At 49.6% G+C, this 25,734-nt stretch overlaps 1 protein-coding gene across 2 annotated transcripts in view; it reads right to left on the minus strand.

The window, feature by feature from the left end:
- The window catches only part of MACROD1 (mono-ADP ribosylhydrolase 1), a 289,992-nt gene that overhangs the window by 83,757 nt on the left and 180,501 nt on the right, over positions 1–25,734 (minus strand). For both annotated transcript variants that reach the window (XM_063145636.1, XM_063145637.1), the window contains exon 4: positions 1,648–1,677. In XM_063145636.1, the coding sequence (XP_063001706.1) occupies positions 1,648–1,677 (30 nt within the window). The remainder of the gene's footprint in view (positions 1–1,647; positions 1,678–25,734) is intronic.

Consider the following 25,734-nt stretch of genomic DNA (forward strand, 5'->3'; position numbering starts at 1 on the left):
CTGAAGAGTATGATGGGTAAGGTACAATTCCGAGCCCAATTCAAGGTGCTGGTTTTAACCTATAAAGCCCTACATGGCTTTGGACCGCAATACCTGACAGAACGCCTCTCCTGACATGAACCTACCCGTACACTGTGCTCAACATCTAAGGTCCTGCTCCGAGTGCCGACTCCGAGGGAAGCTCGGGGGATGGCAACAAGGGAGAGGGCCTTTTCAGTGGTGGCCCCCCAATTAAGGAATGATCTCCCCGATGAGGCTCGCCTGGCACCAACATTGTTATCTTTTAGGCGCCAGGTCAAGACGTTTCTCTTCTCCCAGGCATTTAACAGCATTTAACAACGCTAAGTTTGGTTTTTAACGGGCCCCAGAACTGTTGTTTTTAAATGGATACTGTTGTTTTTAAACTGCTGTTTTTATGATTTTAAATTTTGTATACTTTTTTTTAATGTTCACTGTTTTTAACTTTTGTAAACCGCCCAGGGAGCTTCGGCTATGGGGTGGTATATACATGTCATAAATAAATAAATAAATAAATATGAATAAAGTCATCCCTGCCTGTTCTGCAAGGTGGCCTCTGTCATGCTTCTCTCTCTGCTCATTGCTCTGGCTGACACAGACACCTTCCCCGCCTTCACAACCTCACGCTTTAAACCACATCTCATCCGTCTACGCAGCGCCACACAAGAGGACCAAAAGAAGCCATTGATTTGCATAACATGTTCACAGGTTTACTGAAGTACGTAGTCTATTTAAAAGAAGCTTGTGTAAAACACTATTTTGATTTGGGGTAACATAAACCTGTATCTATTATTTCCTTCCAGTAATTCTGAAGAAGCAAATCAGCGAAAACAGGATTAATTTACACCGGTAGCCTGTTTAAGCCTATTGAAAGAAAAAAAGCCTATTGAAAGACGTTTATGTTAAAAGCCTTTTGAAAGAAATTGATGTTAATTCAATAAATAACGTGAAAAGCCTATTGAAAGACATTTATGTTAAAAGCCTTTAAAAAGCCTATTGAAAGAAGTTTAAGTTAATTCAAAAAAATATTGCGAGGTTTTGTTATTGAAAGAAGTCTATGTCAAATTAAAAACAAAAAACAAAAAAATCTGAGCCAGAACCAGCCGAACTCGAAAGGAGTTATCCAAGTCCATGAAGCCCATCCCCGAACTAGATTCAGCACCATGGATAGCACCACAGCCTAGCCGTTAACTTCAAAATGCATAAAACTTACAGGAGTACTTCTTTTTACCCAACTCATTACAGAATAGATAGCATTTCCCCTACCAGTCCTTCGTGGAGACGGCACTTTTTTTCTCTTTTTTTTTTAAGGGAAAAAACACAACAAACCAGAGAGATACAGGCCTTTTCTATTGCTATTTGCCATGACAACAAAATGGAACAGAGGCTTAGCTTTGAGTTATAGATAGTAGGGCGAGCAAAAGGGAAACTGCGGCCCTCCAGATGTGGCTGGACTTCAACTCCCATCAGCCCCAGCTAGTCAGGGATGATGACGCTTCTAGTCCAATATCTGGAGGCCTGCTTTGCCGCCGCCTCCCCATCCCATCCCGCGTCTCCCTCACCCTCCCAAACCACCAGAGATATTAATTTGAAAGCCGTGAAGAAAAAGGTATCATTTAAAAGACTCACCGCCACCGCCGCCCAGCAGGGAACTATTAGCTACAAAGAAAACACAGAGAAGAAATGATGTTATTAAATTGCTGCCTGTTTGGGAGCCATTTCAGTTCATTCACACGCACACCCAAAAAGCCCACCCCCCACCCCAAATCCTGGCTGTTGTGCAACTTCCGACTCAAACGCAGACTGTGTTCCTTGTGGGTTATCGGATGAAATGCCCCCATGCTATCTCCCTCCTCACCAGTGGAACCTGGGGATTGTGGAAGAAAATGCACATTCCCCCTTCTGTTTAACACAGCCTCCCTTTCCCCTCCCTCTCTTATCTCCTGTGTGTTGAGACTGTAAGCCTCTGGGGGCAGAGATCTGACCGCACTGCCCTTCGTAAAGCGCCATGCACATTTGATGGATTTCCATATGTCGGGGGCCGTGTGAGTTGAATGGTGGATGCACATAACAGCCAGCACATCCGTCACGCCTTACGGAGAGCGTGACCACAGCCTGCCCATTTCTGTGCGAAATCTGGGGAGCTGACAGTTGATCACTGGTCCAGGGGGGGTCTGTTTGGGAACCCCAGATGGGGCACCTAGATGGGCTGGGTTTGAGCACCAGGGCTGAAGCTCTGTAGGTAAAGCCACCCCTCTATGTTTTGAAAGAGCCTGCAGGCGGGGGCTTCCTCTCCTCTCCTGTCCGCCCCTGCCTCTTCCTTCCCAGTTACAGCTGGGCAGAAATGCAATTCCAGACTTCATTCATGCCCTAGCAGTTTGCTGAGGCTTTAGCACCTGTTACCGGGAAGTTACCTTGGCAACGGGAGCATCACATACGATGGCTGTCACCTCGGAAACACCCACTACGGAATAAGTCCCATATGCCCTGGGAAAATGGCCAGGAGCTCCACGTTAGCAGGGCTTAAACTGGGAGAAGCGTGGAGGGGGGGAGCGAGGCGCTTCTCTCTCTCTCTCTCTCTCCATGCGTGTGTGTGTGTGTGTGTGTTGTGGTGGGGTGAAACGCATGAGAGCTTCCCATCAGGCTGCACTGATTTGGCGCCCGTGTGCATAAACAGACAACCGCCTGACGTTGGACTCAGGATGACTGGAGAGAGAAGGGCAGGGAATACAAAGATATGCAAAGTTGCTTATCAGGTCTTGCAGAATTTGCCTTTCTGTGAAACGGAGGGAATAAAGGGAAATCGCCTTACACCCGTCAGACTGTTTGTTCGCCTGGGCCAAGGTCGCTGGCATTCAGGGGTGGGTAGCCTCAGATCTGGCCTTCCTGGGGCCCCAATCCATCCCTCCGGGCTTCCCCGGATGGCCGTGTTCCCTTCCCCCAACCCCTTTCCCCTGAAGGCCAAATGTCAGGTGATGTTTTTGCCATTTTCCTGGCTTGGGGGCACTCCCCCCCCCCATTCTCAGAGGTTGAAATACTTCTTCTAAGGCTTTGTTACTGGCAGGAAAACCTTGAAGTTGAAATGTGCGGCTTCACACACACACCCTCCCATTTTGCCTAGTCCCTGAGAGCATCTGCAAAACTGAATTTAGCCATGAGGCTGGAAGACGTTCCCCATGCCTAGTCTACAGTCGCTGTAGCTGTCCAGCCTTCCCCAACCTGGAATGCTCCAGTTGTGTCGGACTACAACTCCCAGAATGGCTGGGGGATTCTGGGGGATGTAGTCCAACACATCTGGGGCGTGCCAGGTTGGGGAAGGCTGCTTTGGAGACTTGGGCAGAAAGAGGTTCTTTTCCACATCACTTGTTGCCTGATCCTTTTTAAAGAACAAAACAGTACCCAGAGATACTGGAGGAATGAAATGTAGAGCCGTCTGCATGCAAAACGTGCGCTCTGAAACGGAGCTATGGGTTTCATAGAATCATAGAATCACAGAATCATAGAATAGTAGAGTTGGGAGGGACCTACAAGGCCATCGAGTCCAACCCCTGCTCAATGCAGGAATCCACCCTAAAGCATCCCAGACAGAGGGTTGTCCAGCTGCCTCTTGAAGGCCTCTAGTGTGGGAGAGCCCACAACCTCCCTAGGTCACTGGTTCCATTGTCGTACTGCTCTAACAGTCAGGAAGTTTTTCCTGATGTCCAGCCGGAATCTGGCTTCCTTTAACTTGAGCCCGTTATTCCGTGTCCTGCACTCTGGGAGGATCAAGAAGAGATCCTGGCCCTCCTCTGTGTGACAACATTTCAAGTATTTGAAGAGTGCTATTATATATTTCTTGAGGCCTTCTCAGGAGTTCCTCCACAAGGAGGTGAGGAAGGCCGAAAAGCCTTTTCGGAGAAGTCAGCTCACAATCTCCCTGTTTACCAGAGGCTGCTCTTCTTATCTGGTACCTTTCCCTGGTGAATTACCGCCCAGATTATGGGCCCTTTTTTGGTTAATTTTTTGTTACGAGCAAGAGACTTGCATTTTTACCCTTCAGGGTTCAGCTCCCACCCCTCCCTTCCCAGAAGTTAAACTCTCAGTGGAGGAACGGGCACCTCTCACATCTTAGTGCTCATGTGCGTGTACATGGACGCTAAGGCACAGCCTGCCATCTCACCGGCTGGGCAGCTGCTGTAGCTTATTATGCAGCTCTTGATAAACACAGCGTAAAGCAATTTTATGTTTTACAAATACAGACACATAAAGGAAAGGGATTAATTCCCAGAGGGGTAACCGCATTAGCCTGTTGTAGCAGAAAGAAAGGGAAATCTTACGGCACCTTAAAATTGAACAAATTTATGATGGCAGAAGCTTTTGGGGACAATAGTCCACCTTCCCAGATGCAAATCCTCTTGGCTTTTAAATCGGAGGGGGCAGGTTACAATGAAATAAATGGGGACCTCAGGTGGCACAACTGTGTGAAGAAGGAGGGCGTAGAAGTAAGAATGGAAGAAGAGCAGACCTGGGTCAGACCAAGGGCCCATCTAGTTCAGCATTCTGTTTCTGGGAAAGCCACAACTAGCATTCTCTCACTCACATTCCCAGCAACTGGCATAGAGAGGCTTTATTGCCTTCAATACTGAAGGTAATACAAAGCCATCGTGACTAATCTTCCATGAATTTGCCTAACATTCTCTTAAAGTTGGTGGTACTAGAACCAATGGTTGGAAGTAGCTGGAACGTCGGTTTCGTCTCAATATTAGGAGAAATCGTAAAAAGCCGTTTGATAGTGGAACAGATACTTTGGGGAAATGGAGGGTTTTTAAGCAAAGGTTGGGTGGCCATCTGTCACGGGGCGCTGTAGTTGCAAGGTTTTGGCACTGAGCAGAGGGGGTGGACTAGATGCCCTCCAAGCTTCCTTCCATTTCTAAAATTCTATTATTCTACAGCGCAGAGAGGATCCATGCGAGCGGTGCTCAGCAGACATGGTGTAAGTGTGGAAATGATTCCTCGAAATTAGACGTCTTGAACACAGGACATTCAAAAGCATCTGGACTAGAGAGTATTGCCACATTGTTAATTGTTTTTAAAACATGTATGCCACGTTTTTCAGCCTGCGCCCAGAGCAGCTTGTGACAGGGCAGGGGGCTGGGGAGAATAAAATAAAACGACACTCATAAAATCAATATACGAATTGCATATTGATTTCATGGCATAGCATAAAAGTTATATTCTCTTTGCTGAGGAAATTCACACTTCTCGTGCTGGTCGTTTGGCAAAGGTGGCCTCTGTCCCGTTCTGTGGTTCTTTGAGAGGGTTGGACTCAATGGTCTTATAGGCCCCTTCCAACTCTACTATTCTATGATTCTTTGAGGCTCGCAGGGGAAGCCGGTAGCAGCTGAAGGCAGGAAGGAAATAGGAGCTTGGATCAAGTGTGTCCTGCAGGCTGGAGCTCTCTCCTCCTAAAACAATAGGAGGATGTTGTCTCAGGAGAGAGCTAAAGCCAGCTGAAGCTTTATGTAGGTGGACATAAAGCCAGTAACTAAGCCTTAAGAGAGGCATTTCAACCTTTTAGAATTGGGGGGAAAAAAACAGCAGAAAAGCTAGGAAATCACTAAACGCTTGGTGGGTGGGCAAAAGTTTGCGGGGCTGAGGAATGGCGGCGCGGCACTCCAGGGAACCAACGAGGGATGGATTGGGACCTCTGGAGGGTCAGATCGGGGCCCTGCGGCTACAGTTCTGCGCCTCTGACTGATTAAGTTAGTCGCCTCCACAACGGAATTTGCGGTCAACATTTAGAAAAGGAGGAAGAGGGAGGCACAGGGTTGAATACAATAACAATAATAATAATATCACCGTGACACACACTTATGCTTTGCTTAAGTTAGGCCTGATTTCTGGGAGGAAGGGGATGATCCACCGGATATTCACACCCAAGGAAAATATTGAGAAGCCGCTGTTTTTGCGGGGAGGCAGAGAGTCCTGCTTTAGCCCTGCAAATGTAGTTGTCAGAATCTCAGCCTGGCTGTCAGCGCCACACAGGAGCAACCATCTCCCCCCCCCCCCCGGTACCCCTCCCACTTTGCAAGGCTTGCACACACCGGCCCACCCGTGCCGCCTCTCCCCGGGTCAGCATCTGACCCCTCCGTCAGACATCCAGACAGCCCGTCTCTCCACGGACGCCTACACTTTCCCCAGCTCCTGTCAATCAGCCCGGCAAACGCTTAATCCGCCGGCTCCCCTGAGCGAGGCCGGATCGAGTCGCGAAGCTAATTGAGGTTGTCAGTCTTTCCCCAGTTAGACGGCGTCCAGGTGGACGGCAGCCCAGGGAAGAAGTGAAAAAAAGAAACGTGGTGCTTTTTGACGGGCTTCTTCCAGAAGGCAAGCGGGGGTCCCTTTTCGCCACGTTCGGCTTAGAAGGATCATGTCAAAAATAAATAAATAAGGGCACAAGCATGTTTAGACAGGGGGGGAAAGTCCTACAGCTCCCAGCATCCCCCTTGCTGGCTGGGGAATTCTGGGAGTTGTAGGACATTATTATTATTATTATTATTATTATTATATTTATTTGTATCCTGCCTTTTGCCCAATGCTGGGCCTCAAGGCGGCCTTACAAAGTTTAAAACATACATTTCCGAGGGACGGGACATAAACGTTTAAAATACACAACAAAATTATAAGACATTAACATAGATGGAGGACCAGATTATTCTCCAAAGACCTGCCGGAACAAATAACTTTTTGCCTGCTTCCGAAAGCCCATCAAGGAAGGAGCCAGTCTAGCTTCCCCGGGAAGAGAGTTGCAGAGCACCGGAGCAGCCACCGAGAAGGCCCTGTCCCATGTTCCCACCAAGCGTGCCTGTGAAGATGGTGGGACTGAAAGAAGGGCTTCCCCAGAAGGTCTCAAAGCACGGGCAGGCTCACAAGGGAGAAGACGGTCTTTCAGATAACCTGGACCCGAACCATGTAGGGCTTTATAGATCATAACCAGCACTTTGAATTGTGCCCAGAAACAAACTGGAAGCCAGTGGAGTTGTTTTAACAGGGGAGTTGTGTGCTCCCTGTCACCAGCCCCGCATTGGATTGGACCCTAAGAGAATTTCTCTCACGAGGACTGTTTCTCCACCTACCCACCCTGGCTTAGTACGACATGCAGAGTTTGCTGGTGCATTTCTTCATGGCATCCAGATGCAGCCTCAAATGTGCGTGTTTTAACCCGTCAGGCTTCAACACCCGAGATGGCCCAGCTAGGTCCAGGTTCAAGGACCCCCTCAGGTTTACCTGGCAGTAGCAGCAGCCCTCAAAGATGACTGGGAGCTGCCATTTTAATTTCCCAGAATGCCCCGGAGTTCCTGACGTAGGGTGGCCGCTTACGAATGACCAAAAAGGAACAGCAATGTGCATGCCATTTGCATAAGCTAATAGACAGATATGCCAATTTAGAAATAATTGTTAGAACTTAAATAGAAATGCAATACATCTCTCCATACTTTGGAAGACTGATTTAAAGTCCTATTTTTATTTTTGTTAAAATCAACCTACAGAAGTTATTTTGGTGTCTGCCAACCTTCCCCAACCTGGGACCCTCCAGGTGTGTTGGACTGCAACTCCCATTATTCCCAGCCAGCATGATGTGAATTGCAGTCAAACATATCTGGAGGGCCTCGGATTGGGGGAGGCCAGTGCATGAATTGTGCATATGAAATTACATGGGTTCGACTGTATCTAAAGCAGGGGCACATAGAAATGGATGTGTGTGTGTAAGGAGGAGAGATTGAGAGAGAGACAGTCAGTGCCCCTGGGTATACACCGATAAAGCAAGCCACGTGCTACGCTGGCCTGCTCGGTGTCTGCCCCGATCAAGGAAGCCACCTGGGACAAACTGAAAGGAGCTGCACAGAAATACAGGGAGAGTAAAATGGGATTGGACAGGCAGAACGGCAGCAGGGCCATGCACAGGGCTCTTGGGAAGGAAGGCTACACAGATAGACAGATTAAATAGATAGGAAGAGATGGGGCTGGCGGTGGAAGGAGGGAGGGAAGGAAGGAGACAGCAGTGCCTAGGGAAGAGCAAAGGCCAGATGGATGGAGAGACCCAGGTAAAAATAGAACTGTAGGTTGCCATTTCACACAAACACGGTACTGGCTGCAGTACGCAGTGGCCTGGAAATCTCCACTGCTGTTCTCCTCCTCCTCTTTTACCTTTCTCTCTCTCTTTGTTTAAAAGCAAGTTTCTAGCCCTTATTATCAGAATCGAATCACAACGTCGGAAGGGCCCTTGCATGCCATCCAGTCCACCTCTAACCTGTAATGCAGGATTGCAACAACATGCAGGGGTATTGCAACTTGGTGCCCTCCAGACGTTTGCCAACTACAATTCCAATAAGCCCCAGCCAGCATGGTCAGAGATTGTGGGGGCTGTAGTCCAAAACGTGTGGAGGGCACCAGTGGCTTACCTCTTACCCTTAGGAAGTTTCTCCAAAGGTTTAGCAAACGTCTGCTGCCCAGCCATCGCCTCACATCGGTTCTAACTCCAGCCCTCTAGAGGAACAGAGAACGGGTCCACTCTGTCTTCTGCATGACAGCCGGCCAGATATTGCAGGCCGCTATCATGCCTCCCCTTAATCGTCTCTTCCACAGGCAAAATATACTCAACTCTTTCAGGACTTATAGGACTTCTCGTCACACATGATCATTGCAGAAGCACACGAGCAACTCCTGTGTGGAATCTCAGAAGCTAGGCTGACTTACAGATGGAGAAATCTGTCAAGTTTTTCATTCTCCGGCCTGGGGCGGATCTACACAGCGTACTGAAGGCGCTTGTGTGCGCCTCCAGTGTGCGCCCCGAAAACGATTATGTAGATCCTGCCCTGGAAGAGGCGGAGGAAGAGGTGGGCAGCAGCAGCGGCAAGGATGCGGCCGGATTCCCCAGCCACCGCCTCCTCCGCCTCTTCCTCTTCCTCTTCCAGGGCAGGATCTACACAATCGTTTTCAGGGCGCACTGGCGGCACACGCAAGCGCCTTCAGTACGCTGTGTAGATCCGCCCAAAAAGTACAGCTCCTCCCAGGCTGGACAGGGCCATGTTCTACCTGGCTGTCAGGTAGCTCTTAAAAAGGAGGAGCTAGTCAGGAAAAAAAGAGGCCTAATTCAGAGGCAATGTTTTGATCTGGAGGCTTGATACTGCCAGGTCCAGGTCAAATTAGAGTCTTTTGATTTCCAAGATGGAACAAAGGCACTTGTGCAAAAAGGTGACTGTTTACTGGAAGGAAATGGATGCAGAATAGATATGCAAAGAAAACTCACACCTCTTTCCAGCTGCTCTCATAGCTAGGTGTCTGTCCGGGGGTGGGGGTGGGGCACGGCAGACAGAAGCCGTCGCTTGAGCCACAAAAGTTCTCCAAGCTGACTGTGCACACTGCTCCCTGAAGTGAGACCGAAGGGCCGGGCCGGTGGGCTTGATCTTATAAGCGTTTCCCCTCCAAGTTGAGGAGTTGACAGGATCAGATCCAGGAGAAGGAAGCGGGAGAGTTTCCCAGCTCAGAAGAGTAGGACGGAACCGCTTCAGCTTCACTTCGCTATGGCTAGTCAAAACAGCTCAAGGTGAAAGCTGTAGATTTGTGAGCTGTGCGAAAAGCCTGTCTAATTAACTACCAAATCACACAGGTCCACTACCAGCATTTAGGAACTCTGCTAAAAAGTCCACATTTTCGCTCATTAACCAACTCAGCACACGTGGCAACTCTAATGAAGCATCACAAACATGGTTGAACATGCAGGGAACCAAAGCCAGACTTTGAAGACCGACCAAAGCACTCAATGTCCTCTGCCTGGTTGGATGAATCATCAGTTTCACTTTCTTCCACAATCCATTTTTAAAAATAAAAATAAAAAATCTCAACTTCTTTTGAGTTCTGTTTGTGAAGAAAGTCTGCAAATTTGGGTACGTTCTGAAAAATGGAACGAAAACGGAACCCTCAACCACCCGTAGGCTGAACAGCAAACAAACCCAGAGCTCCTTGCTCTTTTTTGCGGGTAGCAAGTCGAAGACACCACCATGCCGACATGACAGCAGCACAACGTGAGCGCGGGAGAAGAACGTTGTGATCTCCTGTGCTTAATTTGCATAATTTATGCAAATCGCATGATTTGCAAGTGCAGTTTTTTCTAAGGTTCTTTGTGCAAAAGGGAACCCGGCATTGAACATACAGGATGGAGAGATTGAACTTAGATGATGATCATGATGATAAGTATATATAGAGCTGCGTTCCTGGCACTTCGCAGAGCGACGCAAAAGCCCCAAACTTACAATCTAAAGTTTGATGGGGAAAGTGATGGGGAAGAAAATGCATTTCTTTCAGTTACACGTTCTGAGGCTCCCTTACATGGTCATGCTGGCTGGAGAGGATGGGCCTTGCAATCCCACACGTATGTAGGCCACCAGGTTGGGAAGGTCTACTGGTTTGGATGAGGACGAAGATAAATTTATTTATTTATTTTATTTATTTCATTTTTATACCTCCCAATAGCCGAAGCTCTCTGGGCGGTTCACAAAAATCAAAACCGTAATAAAACAACCAACAGGTTAAAAGCACAAGGCAGGGAGGGAAGGGAATCCTGTGTACATAAACACTGATACAGATCACACATTTTAGGCAGGACACCCCCCACCCCCTGAATTTTTGGTTTGGACAGAGACGTTGGAGCAAAGAGGGCTCCATTTGCAAGTTGGTGCATCCAGGCTTGCAATGGTGGGAACTTTTTATCTGTTGAGTAATGTCCGCCTAAGCTGTTTTTTTCCTGGATTTCTAGCCCAGGACTGGGCATGTTTAGCCTGGAGAAGAGAAGATTGAGGGGAGACAGGAGAGCACTCTTCAAAGACTTAAAAGGTTGTCACACAGAGGAGAGCCAGGATCACTTCTTGATCCTCCCAGAGTGCAGGACACAGAATAACGGGCTCAAGTTAAAGGAAGCCAGATTCCAGCTGGACATCAGGAAAAACTTCCTGACTGTTAGAGCAGTACGACAATGGAATCAGTTGCCTGGTGAGGTTGTGGCCTCTCCCACACTCGAGGCCTTCAAGAGGCAGCTGGACAACCCTCTGTCAGGGATGCTTTAGGGTGGATTCCTTCATTGAGCAGGGGGTTGGACTCCATGGCCTTGTAGGCCCCTTCCAACTCTGCTATTCTATATTCTATGCTTCTATGACTCTGCATGTACAGTAGCTTAAGCAGTCTGTATCTAGATCTGGGACATGATTAGTGTCCTACTTCTGGATTGTTATTATTATTATTGTCTGGGATGGGGCAGCAGCTCATTCAAGAAACACTAAACACCCCCTATAAGTGTTCCTGTTGATGTCTAGACAGGACCTTGTTCCATGCAAACCTGTCACTTTCACCTAGCAGTAAAGGCAGCTTCCTAGGTGAGGAGAGACTGGGACAGCCATTTTTGCATCGTCTGGTCCCTTTGCACCTCCAAAAGGTGGAGTGCAAAACTGTTACTTCTAATTGCCCACCTGACTTACTAAAAAAGAATCATAGAATCATAGAATGGCAGAGTTGGAAGGGGCCTACAAGGCCATCGAGTCCAACCCCCTGCTCAATGCAGGAATCCACCCTAAAGCATCCCTGACAGAGGGTTGTCCAGCTGCCTCTTGAAGGCCTCTAGTGTGGGAGAACCCACAACCTCCCTAGGTCACTGATTCCATTGTCGTACTGCTCTAACAGTCAGGAAGTTTTTCCTGATGTCCAGCCGGAATCTGGCTTCCTTTAACTTGAGCCCGTTATTCCGTGTCCTGCACTCTGGGAGGATCGAGAAGAGATCCTGGCCCTCCTCTGTGTGACAACCTTTTCAGTATTTGAAGAGTGCTATCCTGTCTCCCCTCAATCTTCTCTTCTCCAGGCTAAACATGCCCAGTTCTTTCAGTCTCTCTTCATAGGGCTTTGTTTCCAGACCCCTGATCATCCTGGTTGCCCTCCTCTGAACACGCTCCAGCTTGTCTGCATCCTTCTTGAATTGTGGAGTCCAGAACTGGACGCAATACTCTAGATGAGGCCTAACCAGGGCCGAATAGAGAGGAACCAGTACCTCACGTGATTTGGAAGCTATACTTCTATTAATGCAGCCCAAAATAGCATTTGCCCTTCTTGCAGCCCTATCGCCCTGTTGGCTCATATTCAGCTTGTGATCTACAACAATTCCAAGATCCTTCTCGTTTGTAGTATTGCTGAGCCAAGTATCCCCCATCTTGTAACTGAAAACGGAGGAAGCACCTAAAACCAGGGTCAGCAACTCTTTTTCCTGGAGGGTCGACGGGAAGGGAGCAGGCTGGCATCTCACGCCTTCTCCCTGCTGGCAATTTCCACTATTACCACAAATGCTACCTCCAGAATGTCAGCTGAGGAACAGAAAAAGCTGCTGGCCTCTTTGTGGGCCAGGTTTGGCCCTCGGCTGCCCAGTTGCTGACCCCCAATCTAAACAACCACACTGGCTCTGGAACAACGTTTGTCCATACAGTTTGTCCATACACTCACCACTTCATGCAACCAACTCGGCTAGCCAAGAAAGAGCGTGCATTAACAGATCCTTGATTTTTCATTCCCCTCTGCCCAAAACCAACCTCTGACCCTCCCTCCTCCATTTCTCTCTCTCTCTTTCTCTCTCTCTCTCTTCCTTTCTCTCTCTCCTGCTCTTCTTTCCTTTGACAGTCCTGCACTTGGGGAATAATTAATCTAGCAGCCTGCAAGCACGGGGGCTGCTTTTATTTGCCAGATTAACATGAGGAGCTAATTAAGACGGAACGCGCCGCTCCCAAACTGCAAAAGGGGGGAGCGCAGAGGGAGAAGACGTGGGGAGTGAGGCCGGCCACCCCTAGCGAAGGGCTACACCGAAAACACACACAGAGACACGGGGCCAACTCCTCCGCCTTCATCCCAAGCTCTCCTGCGGACCAGAAATTCTCCCTCCCTTCCAGTCTCATGCCGTTAATTAACGCCACAGCGGTTAAGCTAGCAATGGGCTTTCGCTAACCAGGCCTTGCATGGAAGATAACATTAGGTTCTCTTTCAAAACGAATCAGGGAAGTGGACGAGTGGTACCAACTTATCTCAAGTAGCTTTCGGTGTTCTCCGACCACCTCTTCATCTATCCTGGGCTGCAAAGCCCTCCGTAGGTCCCTGGTTCGAATTGTCCCAGGTGGTGCCTCCTTCGTTGGAGGCATTTAAGCGGAGGCCGGGCAGCTATCCCTCAGGGTTTCTGGAGCTTAATCTAGGGGGAATCCATTTGTGACGAAGGGGAGTGTGACAGGTTTTCCTAGGCTTGGCCCCTGGACTTCGTTTCGGATCCCGCTGCAGCTCCCGGCTTCATCGGCAGTGATTCGGGCCAGTTTGTGGGTTTCCCCGGGAAGTTTGTGCCTGGGGGTGGGGGAGGTTCTGCAATCTGTACACGTTTCGGAGCAATCTACGCAGATCACGGCCCCAGTCTGCTTAAATTACGGCCCAATTTCCAATTTAACTTTGTATTTCTGCACCGCTGCTGATTTTCTCCTGGTTGTGCTTTTATATTGTATTTTATAGCATGTTTTTATACTGTTTGTTGCATACTTTGAATGGTTTTTAATTTTTGTGAGCTTTGGCTATCGGGTGGTATAAAAAAAATGCAATAAATAAATAAATAAATAAATAAATAAAATAACCTGTGCGAATTGGGCTGCGACTGACTACGACATCCAGAAATTTAAGAAGCTGCCGTCTCCTGTTGTAGTGATGTTTTGGGGGGAACCCCCCCCCACACACACACATCCCGGCAGGTGGAAAAACTATTTTTTTTAACATAATCTACTCTATTGATGGACGGGTGGCGGTTGCTTTTTGGCTGACCTCTCTCAGCACCCGAAAAACCGCCACCTGAGGCTGGCCTGGCTCCATCCACAGCGTTGCTGTTTATCTATCATCCCCCATTTGCAAATAATAATGACCGTCAAAAGTCATTATTACATCACCACTGTAAACGGAGACTGGCAACTGGGGAGGGAGGGATCACCCCGCTGGGGAAAGCCACAGGTCCCCCGGCAGCCGGTGCTGGCAGTACCACGGTTTGCATTGACATGTAAACCGGCGTCTCTCTTTCTCTTCCCAAACCACACAGTTTATGCTCCGGCGGGTGTACTGGAAACACCCATCCATCTCCTTGACACCCTCCTCCTTTCTCGGCTTCCTCGGCATCAGGCGTTGCTGTTGCCAGGCAACCGGTGCGCAAGGCTTTTCCCTGTCACCGCTCTATCCTGCCCGATCAATTCCAGCAGACGTTTGCTCAAGCTGCAGCTCACCTGCGCCCCGCGGCCTTCGCTCCACCCTGTCTGGGGATGAGCAAGGCGGGAAGATGCCACAGGTTTCAAGGCCTCCTACCACCCACCCACCCGCCCACGTTTGACTAGGGAACGCGGATACATGGCGACGAAGAAACCAGCAACAGAACCTTGTGCATAGCAGCTGCATCACCTCGTCGTAGTGAGATTTGCAAAACGAAAGGCAGGCTCTCGCCAAGGATATGAAGAGCATTCACAGCCGGGCTGTTTGCCGTTCAAAGACATAAAAGAGGCTATTTCTCACCCAGGCTCATCCATGTGGTTGGGAACCCCGGAATGCATGGAGGAACCAATGTGTGTGTGGGTTCCCCCTTCAGGCTTTCCGCTCAATGTGCAAAGGTGCGGGGTGGAGCCGGCAGGGACGAGGGCGGTGGGACAAGGCCCTGATCCCTCCCTGCGGGTTAAAGAAAAGGCAGAGGGAAACTTCTGAAGGGGGCTCAAAAGCAAAGTTCAAGCCCAGAGAGGAGTACATTTAAAGTGCATGGCTTACGTAGGTCAAATAAATTAAGCATAGAATCATAGAACAGCAGAGTTGGAAGGGGCCTATGAGGCCATCGAGTCCAACCCCCTGCTCAATGCAGAAATCCACCCTAAAGCATCCCTGACAGATGCTTGTCCAGCTGCCTCTTGAAGGCCTCTAGTGTGGGAGAGGCCACAATCTCCCTATGTAACTGACAACCTCCCTAGGTAACTGACAACCTCCCTAGGTAACTGGGGGTAACTGGGTAACTGCATGATTGGATGCATTTGCTGGCTGGTTGGGGCGGGGGTTACAGGGGGCGCACCCACACGTTGCCAAACCCCCCACATGCAGAAGTGGGGCTGGAAGGAAGAGAAATGTGTAAGGATCACCATGGGTGTGGGGAAAGTAGCTGTTCTTTTAGGGAGGCGGCAGTCAGCTGTCTCCATTGTCCAGTTCCTTCAACTGTTAGAGGGGCCTTCTCATGAGTAATTGCCTGCTCATGAGTAAAGCCATACTTGTGATCAAGGGCGAAGGAGGCAGGAAAGAGGTGTAGCTGCAGAGCCTGGCTGGCAACAATCCTGTCACCTGTCATGTCTAACCCTACTGGCCCTGTTTTGGGAGAAGGTGTTTCAGGTAATCAATCAGACTCAGATTCAGTACTAGAAGGTGCAGCACCAGACACCAGCCAGCCTGTACCAGTGGGGGAGGAAGCTCTCACGGGCGATTCCCCACCTGGGAGTCAGCCCCCTCCAGAGCTTATCTCCTCAAGGTCAAATCCTACACACTCAGTGGGAAGTGAGGTTTCTTCCGGAGGAGAGCGTCCCGACAAGCTAGCTGATGCTAGGGTCCGCCAGAAGCTCAAACTCATGAAGCGGAAGGAAGGTGTGAGAAAGTCGGTCCGACTAGGATTGCACCAGAACCTGCCTCCGCACCAGGCTCTCTGAAGTTACGGGGTTTGGGGAAGGAGCTTCCTGTTCTCCTTGGACGGACAATTGTCTCGCTTAGTTTGCATAGTTTTGCCTAGGGGGAAGTTTCCGAGAGAGTAGACTCTCTTCAGGTAGAAGAGACTTTGTTGTTTAAAAGAAGCTTTGTGGATTACCTAGCAGGCCTCGTCATTTGTTTCTCCCCTCTGAGAAACACAACATCACCTTAGGCGATGGCTCACCCACCTCCCTTCATTATAATTGCATACTTTAATTTGCTTCTGACACGTGTGACGCGGGGCATGGAGCTGCACACAGCACCGAAGGCCCGTCTTCCGACCCACTGCAAGCCTTGCTTAGCATGCTCCACTTTGTTCACCCCACCCATCACCTTTGCCGGCTTTTTAAATTTCAAGTTTGGCTTCCCAGTGGTGAGGACTAGAGGCACATTCCGGACTGTGGGAGACAACTCTGTACATGTCTCAGTATATCTCTAGGAAAAAGCAGGACAGGCTACAGAGGTGGGCGTGTATGTATGGAGGAGGAGGGACTTGCGAGCCGTCCTTTAGCAAAAGTAGGGATGGAAATGAGCAAAGGGCCCACTTTGCATAAGCCAGAGCTAAGCCCTGGCGCTGAAAAAACAATGCCAGGCTCAGCATCGTCCCCTGGCAGTTGGTATAATAAAGGTGCCCTGGTGCACACCTGGGTACCTGGATAGATAACCAGCAGAGGGCAGCACCACCCAGTGCCAAGAGGTAGACCACTGTGAGGGTCATCTGTACACCGGCATAATCCACAACCAATTAAAACGTCAACTTTTGAATTACAACAACTGCGAAAGCTTCGGCATCAGCAGAGCAGGCCTTAAAGGTGTTCTAAAAAAAAAAAAAAAATCCTGCAATGCACAGGAGCGCGTTGCGAGAGTGAGCAGAGACGGGCACCCGACGGGAAAGGCCTTCAGAGGCACCGTGTCTCTGAAAGATGATGGCTTTTCAGAAACGTGAAAAAGAAGAGCTAGACGGTTCGATCCCTGGTGTCTCTAGTTAGAAGACGATGCAAAAGCTCCTTCTCTGCTTGACGCCTTGGAGAGCAGCTGCCGGTCGAAGCAGGCAGGTCTGGCTGGGGCATGCTGGGAGTTGTAGGAGGTTTTTCCCCCCGCCTAAACATGCGTAGGTTTGTGCCCTAAGTGTTGTACTGCAAGTGCTCTCGAGGCAAACCTCAGGAGCAGGGCCGGCCTCACCGTTATGCAGGGTCACGCGTCCACATCGGATCCTCAGCCCCCCCCCCGCCCATGATGCTGTACCAGAGCTAGTGCTGCAGCAGAAGTGATGGAGAAGCACGCCCAGGTTGATCCTGATAGATAAATAAACCATCTGTTGACAGCCTCAGTGCCATGGAGGGCTGCAATCGAACATGACAAATCGACGGGTCTTTGCCCCAGAACATGCCTTTCTAGCTACCACCAGCCGCCTGCCTGTTTGATCATATTACACCACGATTGCATCATCTCTCTGTCGGGTCTCCAGTTGTTTCTGGATCTAATTCAAGAGGCGGATCCTCTTACCTTTAAGGTCCTGGCCTGTTTGGGGCTTGGATGCCTTAAAAACAGCCTGTCCCAACATGGTGCCCCCCAGATGTCGGTTTACAACACACACACACACACACCATCCCCAGGCAGGAGGCAACCGCTTGGGGGCGGCCTGCCTTATGGACTGTATCTCTCACACACAGACTATTTTGCGCCCAAGGCAGGTGAGCTGCTTTCACCCACTCCCACCCCCACCCCAGCGTACCTGGGCATGGGGTGCCATCTCGCCCGCCCAGCTGAAGCAAAGCCAGGATGCTGGGGTGGGGGGGAGGCTTCGGAACAGCGCGCCCGGCCGGAAGCTGCTCTGGGAGAGCGACTTCCGGGCGCGTCGTTCTGAAGTCGTGGGCCCACCCCACCCCCCACCACAGCGTCCTGGCTTCGCTTCAGCGCCCACCCAGCCGAAGCAAAGCCAGGACGCTGGAGTGGGGGGGGCGTGGCTTCGCTTCGGCTGGGTGGGCGCCCAGCCGAAGCAAAGCCAAGACGCTGGGGCAGGTAGGTGGCTTTGGAATGGTGCGCCCCGAAGCCGCCCTCTCAGAGCCATTGTGGGAGAGCGGCTTCCGGGTGCGGCGTTCAGCGTCCCCCTTACCTTGGCGCTCTAGGCGGCCGCCTGAGTGGCCTCTATGGTAGCACCGGCCCTGGTCACTCAACTGGGTCCGGGGATGGCAGTTGCAAGGGGATTCCCTTGTTCCAGCCTCCATGCGCCTCTCCCAGTTGGAGAGCGGGGAACAGGGATACGTGACGATAGGGCCATCTCTTTGGCAGCACCTAGGGGGTGGAACACGTCCCCCCCACCATCAGATCCAGCCTGAAATCGCATTTAGCCATCACCTTAAGGCGACCCTGTTTAGATGGCTCTTCACACACACACACACACACACACCAAATTGGATCCATCTCTGGGGCTAACTCTGGCTGCTGTTTATTACTATTAAATTTATATTTTAACTTCGTATTTCTGTACTGCTGCTGATTTTATCCTGGCTGTGCTTTTATATTGTATTTTATATCATGTTTTTATACTGTTCTTTTACACCTTGAATGGTTTTTAGTTTTGTGAACCGCCCAGGGAGCTTTGGCTATTGGGCGGTATGGAAATTGTATTTATTTATTTATTTATTTATTGCACTTCTATACTGCTCCCATAGCCAGAGCTCTCTGGGCGGTTTATAGAAATTCTAAAATTAAGATAAAAACGAGTATATAAAATTTAAAATTCTAAAACACAGAACATACGCACATAAAGCATTAAAACCCGTTAAAAACAACAACTAAACATGTGGGTGATTAAGATGTGCCGCCATATGCCTGGGCAAAGAGGAAAGTCTTAACCTGGCACCGGAAAGATAGCAGTGTTGGTGCCAGGCGAGCCTCGTCAGGGAGATCGTTCCACAGTCTGGGGGCCACCACCAAAAAGGCCCTGTCCCTCGTTGCCACACTCCGAGCCTCTCTCGGAGTAGGCACCCGGAGGAGGACCTTAGATGTCGAACGTAGTGACAGGGTATATTCACGTCGGGAGAGGCGTTCCGTCAGGTATTGTGATCCCAAGCCGTGTAAGGCTTTATAGGTCAAAACCAGCACCTTGAATTGGGCTCGGAAACATACAGGCAGCCAGTGCGAGCGGACCAGAGCAGGCGTTATACGGTCGAACCTTCTGGTTCCCGAAATCAATCTGGCCGCTGCATTTTGCACGAGCTGCAGCTTCCGAACCGTCTTCAAAGGCAGCCCTACGTAGAGCGCATTGCAGTAATCTAACTTGGAGGTTACCATAGCGTGGATAACTGAAGCCAAGTTATCCCTGTCCAGATAGGGGAATAATGCAATGCAATAAATAAATAAATAAATAATGAAATAAATAAATAAATAAATAAATAATAAATCACATGGCTGTGGGCTGGCTGGGGCATTCTGGGAGTTGCAGTCCAACTCATCTGGAGCGCCCCAGGTTGAGGAAGGCTGGTATAAAAGAAGCTGGTGTCACCTTTGGGCACCCCGTGAGCAGAAAGAGGCGCGCAGTTCCTGGAGAGGGAATGCATGCCCTCTTCAGATAGGACTCTCTGACTATCTTAACTGTGTTCCTCTTCATGTGCATTAATTTGCTTTCTTTTTTCTTTTTTTTTGGGGGGGGGGGAATTTAATATATTCGTAGTGGGTTTTTCTTTGCTAATTTATTACGCTTTTTAAGGCTTATTTAATTGGAAATGTTGATAACTTATCACAAAAATCAATGCTTACTATTTTTGAACCATCGATTGCTATGCTTCTGTATCCAACCACCTTTGATTGTTTCTGCATTATTGATATGTGATTGTGCTTTTGATATTATGTCGATATAGGCTGGAATGTTAATTGCACGTTTTGTTGCTTTGTTGTTCTTGCGAGCTGTTTTGACATCCACTTTGCCTTTTCTGGCCTTCCCCAACCTGGCGCCCTCCGGTTGCATCGGACTACAATGCCCGTCATCCCCGACCACTGCCTGTGCTGGCTGGGGCAGATGGGTGCTGTGATGCAAAACATTTGGAGAGCCCCGTAACCAATAGTCCTCCAGACCATCAGTGCTGCCCCAGGGTTGGTATGAATAATTTCCCTCCCATTGAATTGAGTGGGTGGAGGGAAATGAGAAAAACGCTGTCCCCTGATCAACAACAGCCCCGCCCACATTGTCATAAGACATGGGGTAACTCAGTATCCAATCATAGCTCACCCCTACCAGTATATAAAACCTGCAGAGAGAGACCGAAGCTCAGACAGTAAGGCGGGAGCAGGAGGCCAGGTCTCTCCAGATGCTTCCAGAGGGTTCCAGACTCCCGCCAGCCCCTGTGCTTCAACCGATGGCGATGTGTCCCAAAGGACCCCCAAGCTATGAACTTGGTTCTTCGGGGGGGGGGGGCAAGGATGCAACCCACCCAAAACCAATTGAACCCCTGTATCCCAATTAATAGATTGCCTAACCATGCGGGACAAGCCCTTCGAAAAACTGGAAGTGCTATACAAAATGTGAAGTTGTATTCCCAGGGGTGGAGAACCTCAGGCCCGCGGGGCAAATCGGGCCCTCCTGGAGTCTCAAATGGGCCCTGGAGGGTTCCCTAGAGGGCTCCAGCCCCTTCTCCCTGACTGCCAGTTGTTGGATGGCTTCCCAACTTTTCTGCAGTTCTCCCCCGTCCTTCCCTCGTTCTAAAAAATTGAAATGCCTCTTCTAAAGCTTCGTTTCTCTAAGCTTTTGGCCACCGATTCGGATGGCTTTCAAAGGGGCTTGGATAAATTCCTGGAGGAGAAGGCTATCAAAGGCAACTAGCCCTGATAGTTATGTGCTACCTCCGGTATCCGAGGCAGTAAGGCTGTGTGCACCAGTTGCTGGGGAACATGGTTATCAGGGAGTGCTGTTGCACCATGTTGGTCCCTGGTCAACAACTGGTCAGCCACTGTGTGAAGAGAGTGTTGGACTGGATGGACCCTTGGTCTGATCCAGCATCAAGGTCCTTCTTCTGTTCTTAAGCTAAAACATACTGGGGGGGGGGGGGGGTTGGGGGAGGGGGTTGGTCCTCCATTTCGCTCTTGGGCTGAACAAGGTTTCACACACTTGTTCTATTCGTATAAATAAATAAAACACTGGGATCATTCAGAAGGGATTAATCCCAGAATAAACAACCAGTTTATGTAATTTGGGATTAGGGAGAGGGGGCCCCCCAGATTAAAAAAAAAACGGGGTGATCCAACCACCAGGGCTTGCTTACACACTGGCATCTCTCATGGAAGGATCGGAAGATGGCCTCGATGGCCTTGTAGGCCCCTTCCAACTCTACTATTCTATGATTCTATGAGCCAGGCCAGAGTGCCTGTGTGATTGAACAGTGTTTGCAGGCAGAAGGAGCCATTTGGTGAAATGCAAAATTTGGCAGGGAATAGCGGGCGTCTAATAAGGCCGCTTCATTAGTGCCGTGGAGCAGGGGGAAATGACGAGGGGTGGATAAATATTTATGATGTTTGCCGTCGTTCCTCCTGGAATAGCGAGGTGAGGCAGAGCTGAAAGAGTCCCTTCTTTTCAGTGCGTGCGCAAATGCGCAGGAAGTGCTAGAACAGTGTGGCTGGGCTGCATCTCCCGTCCTATCAGGCGGTACCCAGGAGTTTGTTCCTCTTAGTGCTCAGAGAGGGCAGATAAATAACCAGGGCCAGTTCTGCACTACTGCTTTAAAGCGCTATAAAACTGTTATAAAGTGCTTTAAAGCAATAGTGTAGATCCAGCCTAGCAGATAAATGATCAGGCCTCCAGCCCTGAATTCTTAAAAACGAAGCGTTCCATGGGAAAGTCGTGCACCTTCTCCCACAGCCGTCTTCCCCCCACCCCCACTCCCTAATGCGTGTGGTTGGTTGGGACACTCTGTCCATGCCCAAGGACATTTCGCCCCTTAGCAAGTTTCAAAGCATTTCAGACACATTGATTCATATTTACATTTTTTGTATGCCGCTCCGTAAATACGTGCACTCTGCTCACACGCAAACCCCAAAAGCAAGAGGGGAGCGAAGCAACGTCTTGCCACCCATGTTCCCCAGCATCTGATGTACATAAGCCACCAGGACTAGCGGCCACTGATAGCCTTATCCTCATTCATTTGTCCGAGCCCTTTTTAAAGCCACCCAAATTGGTGGCCATCACGACGTCCTGTGGTAGCGAATTCCATAGTTCAACGATATGCTGTGCGAAGGAGTTCCTTCCTTTGATCTATTCTGAACTTCTGACCAACCGGCTTCATGGGATGAACCCTCTCCACGTCCTCCACCCCGCATAATTTTGTGCACCTCTACCACAAAATTATGATTTTGTGGTAGAGGTGCATTCTACCACAAAATTCTACCACTCTATGATTCTATAGAGGCCTTCAAGAGGCAGCTGGACAAGCATCTGTCAGGGATGCTTTAGGGTGGATTCCTGCATTGAGCAGGGGGTTGGACTCGATGGCCTTGTAGGCCCCTTCTAACTCTGCTATTCTATGATTCTATGATTCTATATCTCCCGTTATTTCCCTCCCCCCTGCGAATAAACCACAGCAGACAACACCTACCCATGCAGTCACCCATGCCGCTGCAGGCCAAAGCCTTTCCTGCTATGGATTATTCACCACCACTTCTTTCCTAGCCCTAACTGGAGATACTGGGAATTGAACCTGGGACGTTTTGCATCCAAACCAGGTTCTCTGCCACAAAGCTGCAGCCCCTCCCTCAACCCCCACTCCTAATTAACCAATGGGGTGATGATGACCACAGGTCTCCAAGGTCTTTGGGTACAGAGAGGGCCTTTCCCAGTTCTACTACTGGAGACCCTTTTAACCGGAGGACTGAACACACAAACTCCTGGAAAGATGGGCGGGCGGGTCTGTCAACCATTGCTTGCTTGTCTCTGCTTCCCAGCAACCCTTGAGAGGCTTGCAGGTGCAACCAAAACCATCTCTCCACCTGGTAGAGAGACTACTTCGAACGCCTGAATGGTCCTCCCACTTCCCATCTTATGGCTGTCGCGAAATGCAGCCTCCCACCCCACTTTTTTGCTTTGTTTACCATCCTGCTTGACGAAGAGTTCTGGAGACCTCGAAAGCTGGCCCAGTATTTTGTGACCTTTGAGCAGCCTAATGCTAATAAAAATATTAAAGGGCTAGAGATATATTGGGGCTTATTTTTTTCTTTTGACGCCTTTTGCTTTTTTTTGCGGGACCTCCCTGGGCGAATATGTAGTTCAGCAGCTAGCACAGGAGCTGCCACCCTGTGAACTTAGCTTTTGACCTTCCAGCTCAGCTGCAGAAAACCACCTCTCGGCCTCAGTTCCCCCTCCTCTAAAATGGGAATAACAGCGGTCTGCCGTGAGGCGTTGCCGGGAAGCAAAACAAGAAAAGGGTCTGGCGCTATAAGCAAACAAGTTCACGGCGGGGAGGGGGGGGATTTGATTTCATCGACTCCCAACATCTCTCTTTCTATATCCTCTTGGACAATCTAATCCGGAGATTTCCCCACATCTGTCCCACACAGTACAGCGATGGGCCATTTTACACCGAATGAAGCCTCGGTTCCATCTGTTTAACAGTGCGATTATTACACCCCCCCTTCCGACTCTGTGCTTTGTACCATTGGGGAATTGACCTCCCTTCTCTCATCAGCTTGAACGAGAGTGGCGTGTGTGTGTGTTTTCACCACCAATGTGCCCAGCTACAGTGGGACTGAAAAGGGGAGGGGGCTAGGGAACGGCACACACAGGTCAGCTTTGCAACGCAGAGCGCTCCGGCCCTTTTCCAAACCTGGCCCCATCACCTGAACCGGTACTCCGTCATCATTTCTGCAGCTGCAGCCCTTCTGCTGGGCTAGCCTCCCCACCCGCCCTGCAGCCCCCTGCCACTGACATTTCAACCACCCTGCTGTCATTTTCGCTGTGTGCATGTTATGCCAGCGTGGCAGCCCGGGTTGGAGGATGCAGATCAAAGCAAACTTGCCAGGCTGCTAAAGGCACCGCGTTTCCTTTCCTCATCCTGGACCAAATTACCATCAACAGCAGCAGCAGCAGCAGCTAGTACAAACCAACAGCGCTCTTGATCTCATCTGGCGTGTGTGTGTCACAGCACCCTCCCTTTCCGGAGTGTGGCACACGCACACACACGCATGCACTCACACACACACACACACACATCTCGACATCTCACTGCCTTCTGCTCCTTACAGGAACAATACCTCCGGCCTAATCTCTTTTATTTTCTCTCTCTCTCTTTCTTTTACATCTCAACCTCCCCCTCCAAGACGTGCCCGGCTTCCCTTCTCTGCACCCCCCACCCCCCCATAACCATGTCATCTTCAATTCCCTTCTCCACCGGTTATTTTCCTCTTGCCACTGGAATAAGCAACTGGCAGGCGCGATAAACTTTGCAAAGGGGAGAGGTCTGTGCTGGCCAACCTCCCCCTCCCTCCCGTACAACAGAAATCCTCCGATCAGGTAAGGCAATGCTGATTTTCTCTTCTTATAAATGTTGGATTTGGAAGACTCAAGGATGCCCAGATACCAAAGAGGCAGGGGACCTGGCCAACAGAATTCGTCAGCCAAGCGGGGCTGACTAGTTGGAATCCTGGTTTTCCAAGTGCCTGGATTTGACGGTGTTTGTGTTGATTTTTAAAGAAGCCCAAACAGACAAACGCAACAACGCAGCAGTGCAAATGGAGAGAGAGAGAGAGATGAGAATTCGTAGGAATATCTGTGGGCAGGTTTTGATCAAGCTATCTATTCTTCCCAACTGGTACTTTCAGGGGTGGGTGGGTGTTGCTGTTGTTTTGTTTTTTAAATGAAATTGCTGGCTGGTTTTGGCAAACAACTAGTGAATTCCTAAAGCCACCAACACTTCTCAGAGAGAGAGAATAACCACCCTTCTCTCCACGCCCCATCCCATTTTTTTAAAGCAATGGAACAAAAATGATGGTGATACTACCCAGGTACACTTTTTAAATGTTTGTTGCTGTCCGTGTTTTCAGACGTTCGTGATTTGGGGATGGAGGGATTGTCCGTAGGGTGAGAGCCCTCGGTTCCTAGCAAATGTGGAATTCTGATGCACCTGCAGAGAAACAGAGGGGGCCCGTGTGGCTTGACTAGTCCAGGGAGAGAATTTTCATTCGCCTTTTGCAAGCGCTGCTCTGGGTTGTGTTCCCAACTGCCGGTTCCTGTCATGCATAGCTGATGTACAAATGGAGACATTTCGGAAACATTTCCATCAACCAGGCGCAGGAAGGGCACTCCTAACGCTTTGCCACCCTTCGGAGACGACAGCTAAAGCATTCAGCTTTTCGGCATGGGTGGCAAAGTGTTTGCCTAGCTGGCAGTCCCAGAGAGTGTCGCAGGGGAACCATTTGGCAAATTCAAGCTGACATATATATATCTATATATGGGACGTGCATTGTGTCTCTCCACACCCCAAATAATTTGGCTTCTCTCAGTAGGATGGTAAACGCCGCAGCAAAGAGCCCAGTTTAAGTTGATCGTCATTTGTTTTAAAAGGTCCCTGGGAAATCCAAATTGTATCGTAACAAATGGAAACAGACGTTCGGGGTTCAGGCCCTGGCTGTCAAGAGTGGGGTGCTCTTGCATTGCAGGGTTAATCCGCCTTCTGGGACCATTTTGCCAAATTCCTGCTGATCTGTGTGGCCCCCAAAAGGGCAGCATTCCCCAAAGAAAAAGAATGCGTGGATTTGATCTGCAAATCGACATTTTCCTTGCTCCAAGTTGGATTATGATTTACCGTTCATACAGAGGTGCAGACCTATTCCTAGTTTCTACTAGAGGGAGGGCGGAAGCCCCTATCCATGTTCTCTCTTTTCTTTTTCTCCCACTCGCAACTTCCCCAGGATTTTGAAATGTATTTTATTTTAAATGGC

The sequence above is a fragment of the Elgaria multicarinata genome, chromosome 21 (genome assembly GCF_023053635.1).
Source record: "Elgaria multicarinata webbii isolate HBS135686 ecotype San Diego chromosome 21, rElgMul1.1.pri, whole genome shotgun sequence".
Classification (NCBI taxonomy): domain Eukaryota; kingdom Metazoa; phylum Chordata; class Lepidosauria; order Squamata; family Anguidae; genus Elgaria; species Elgaria multicarinata.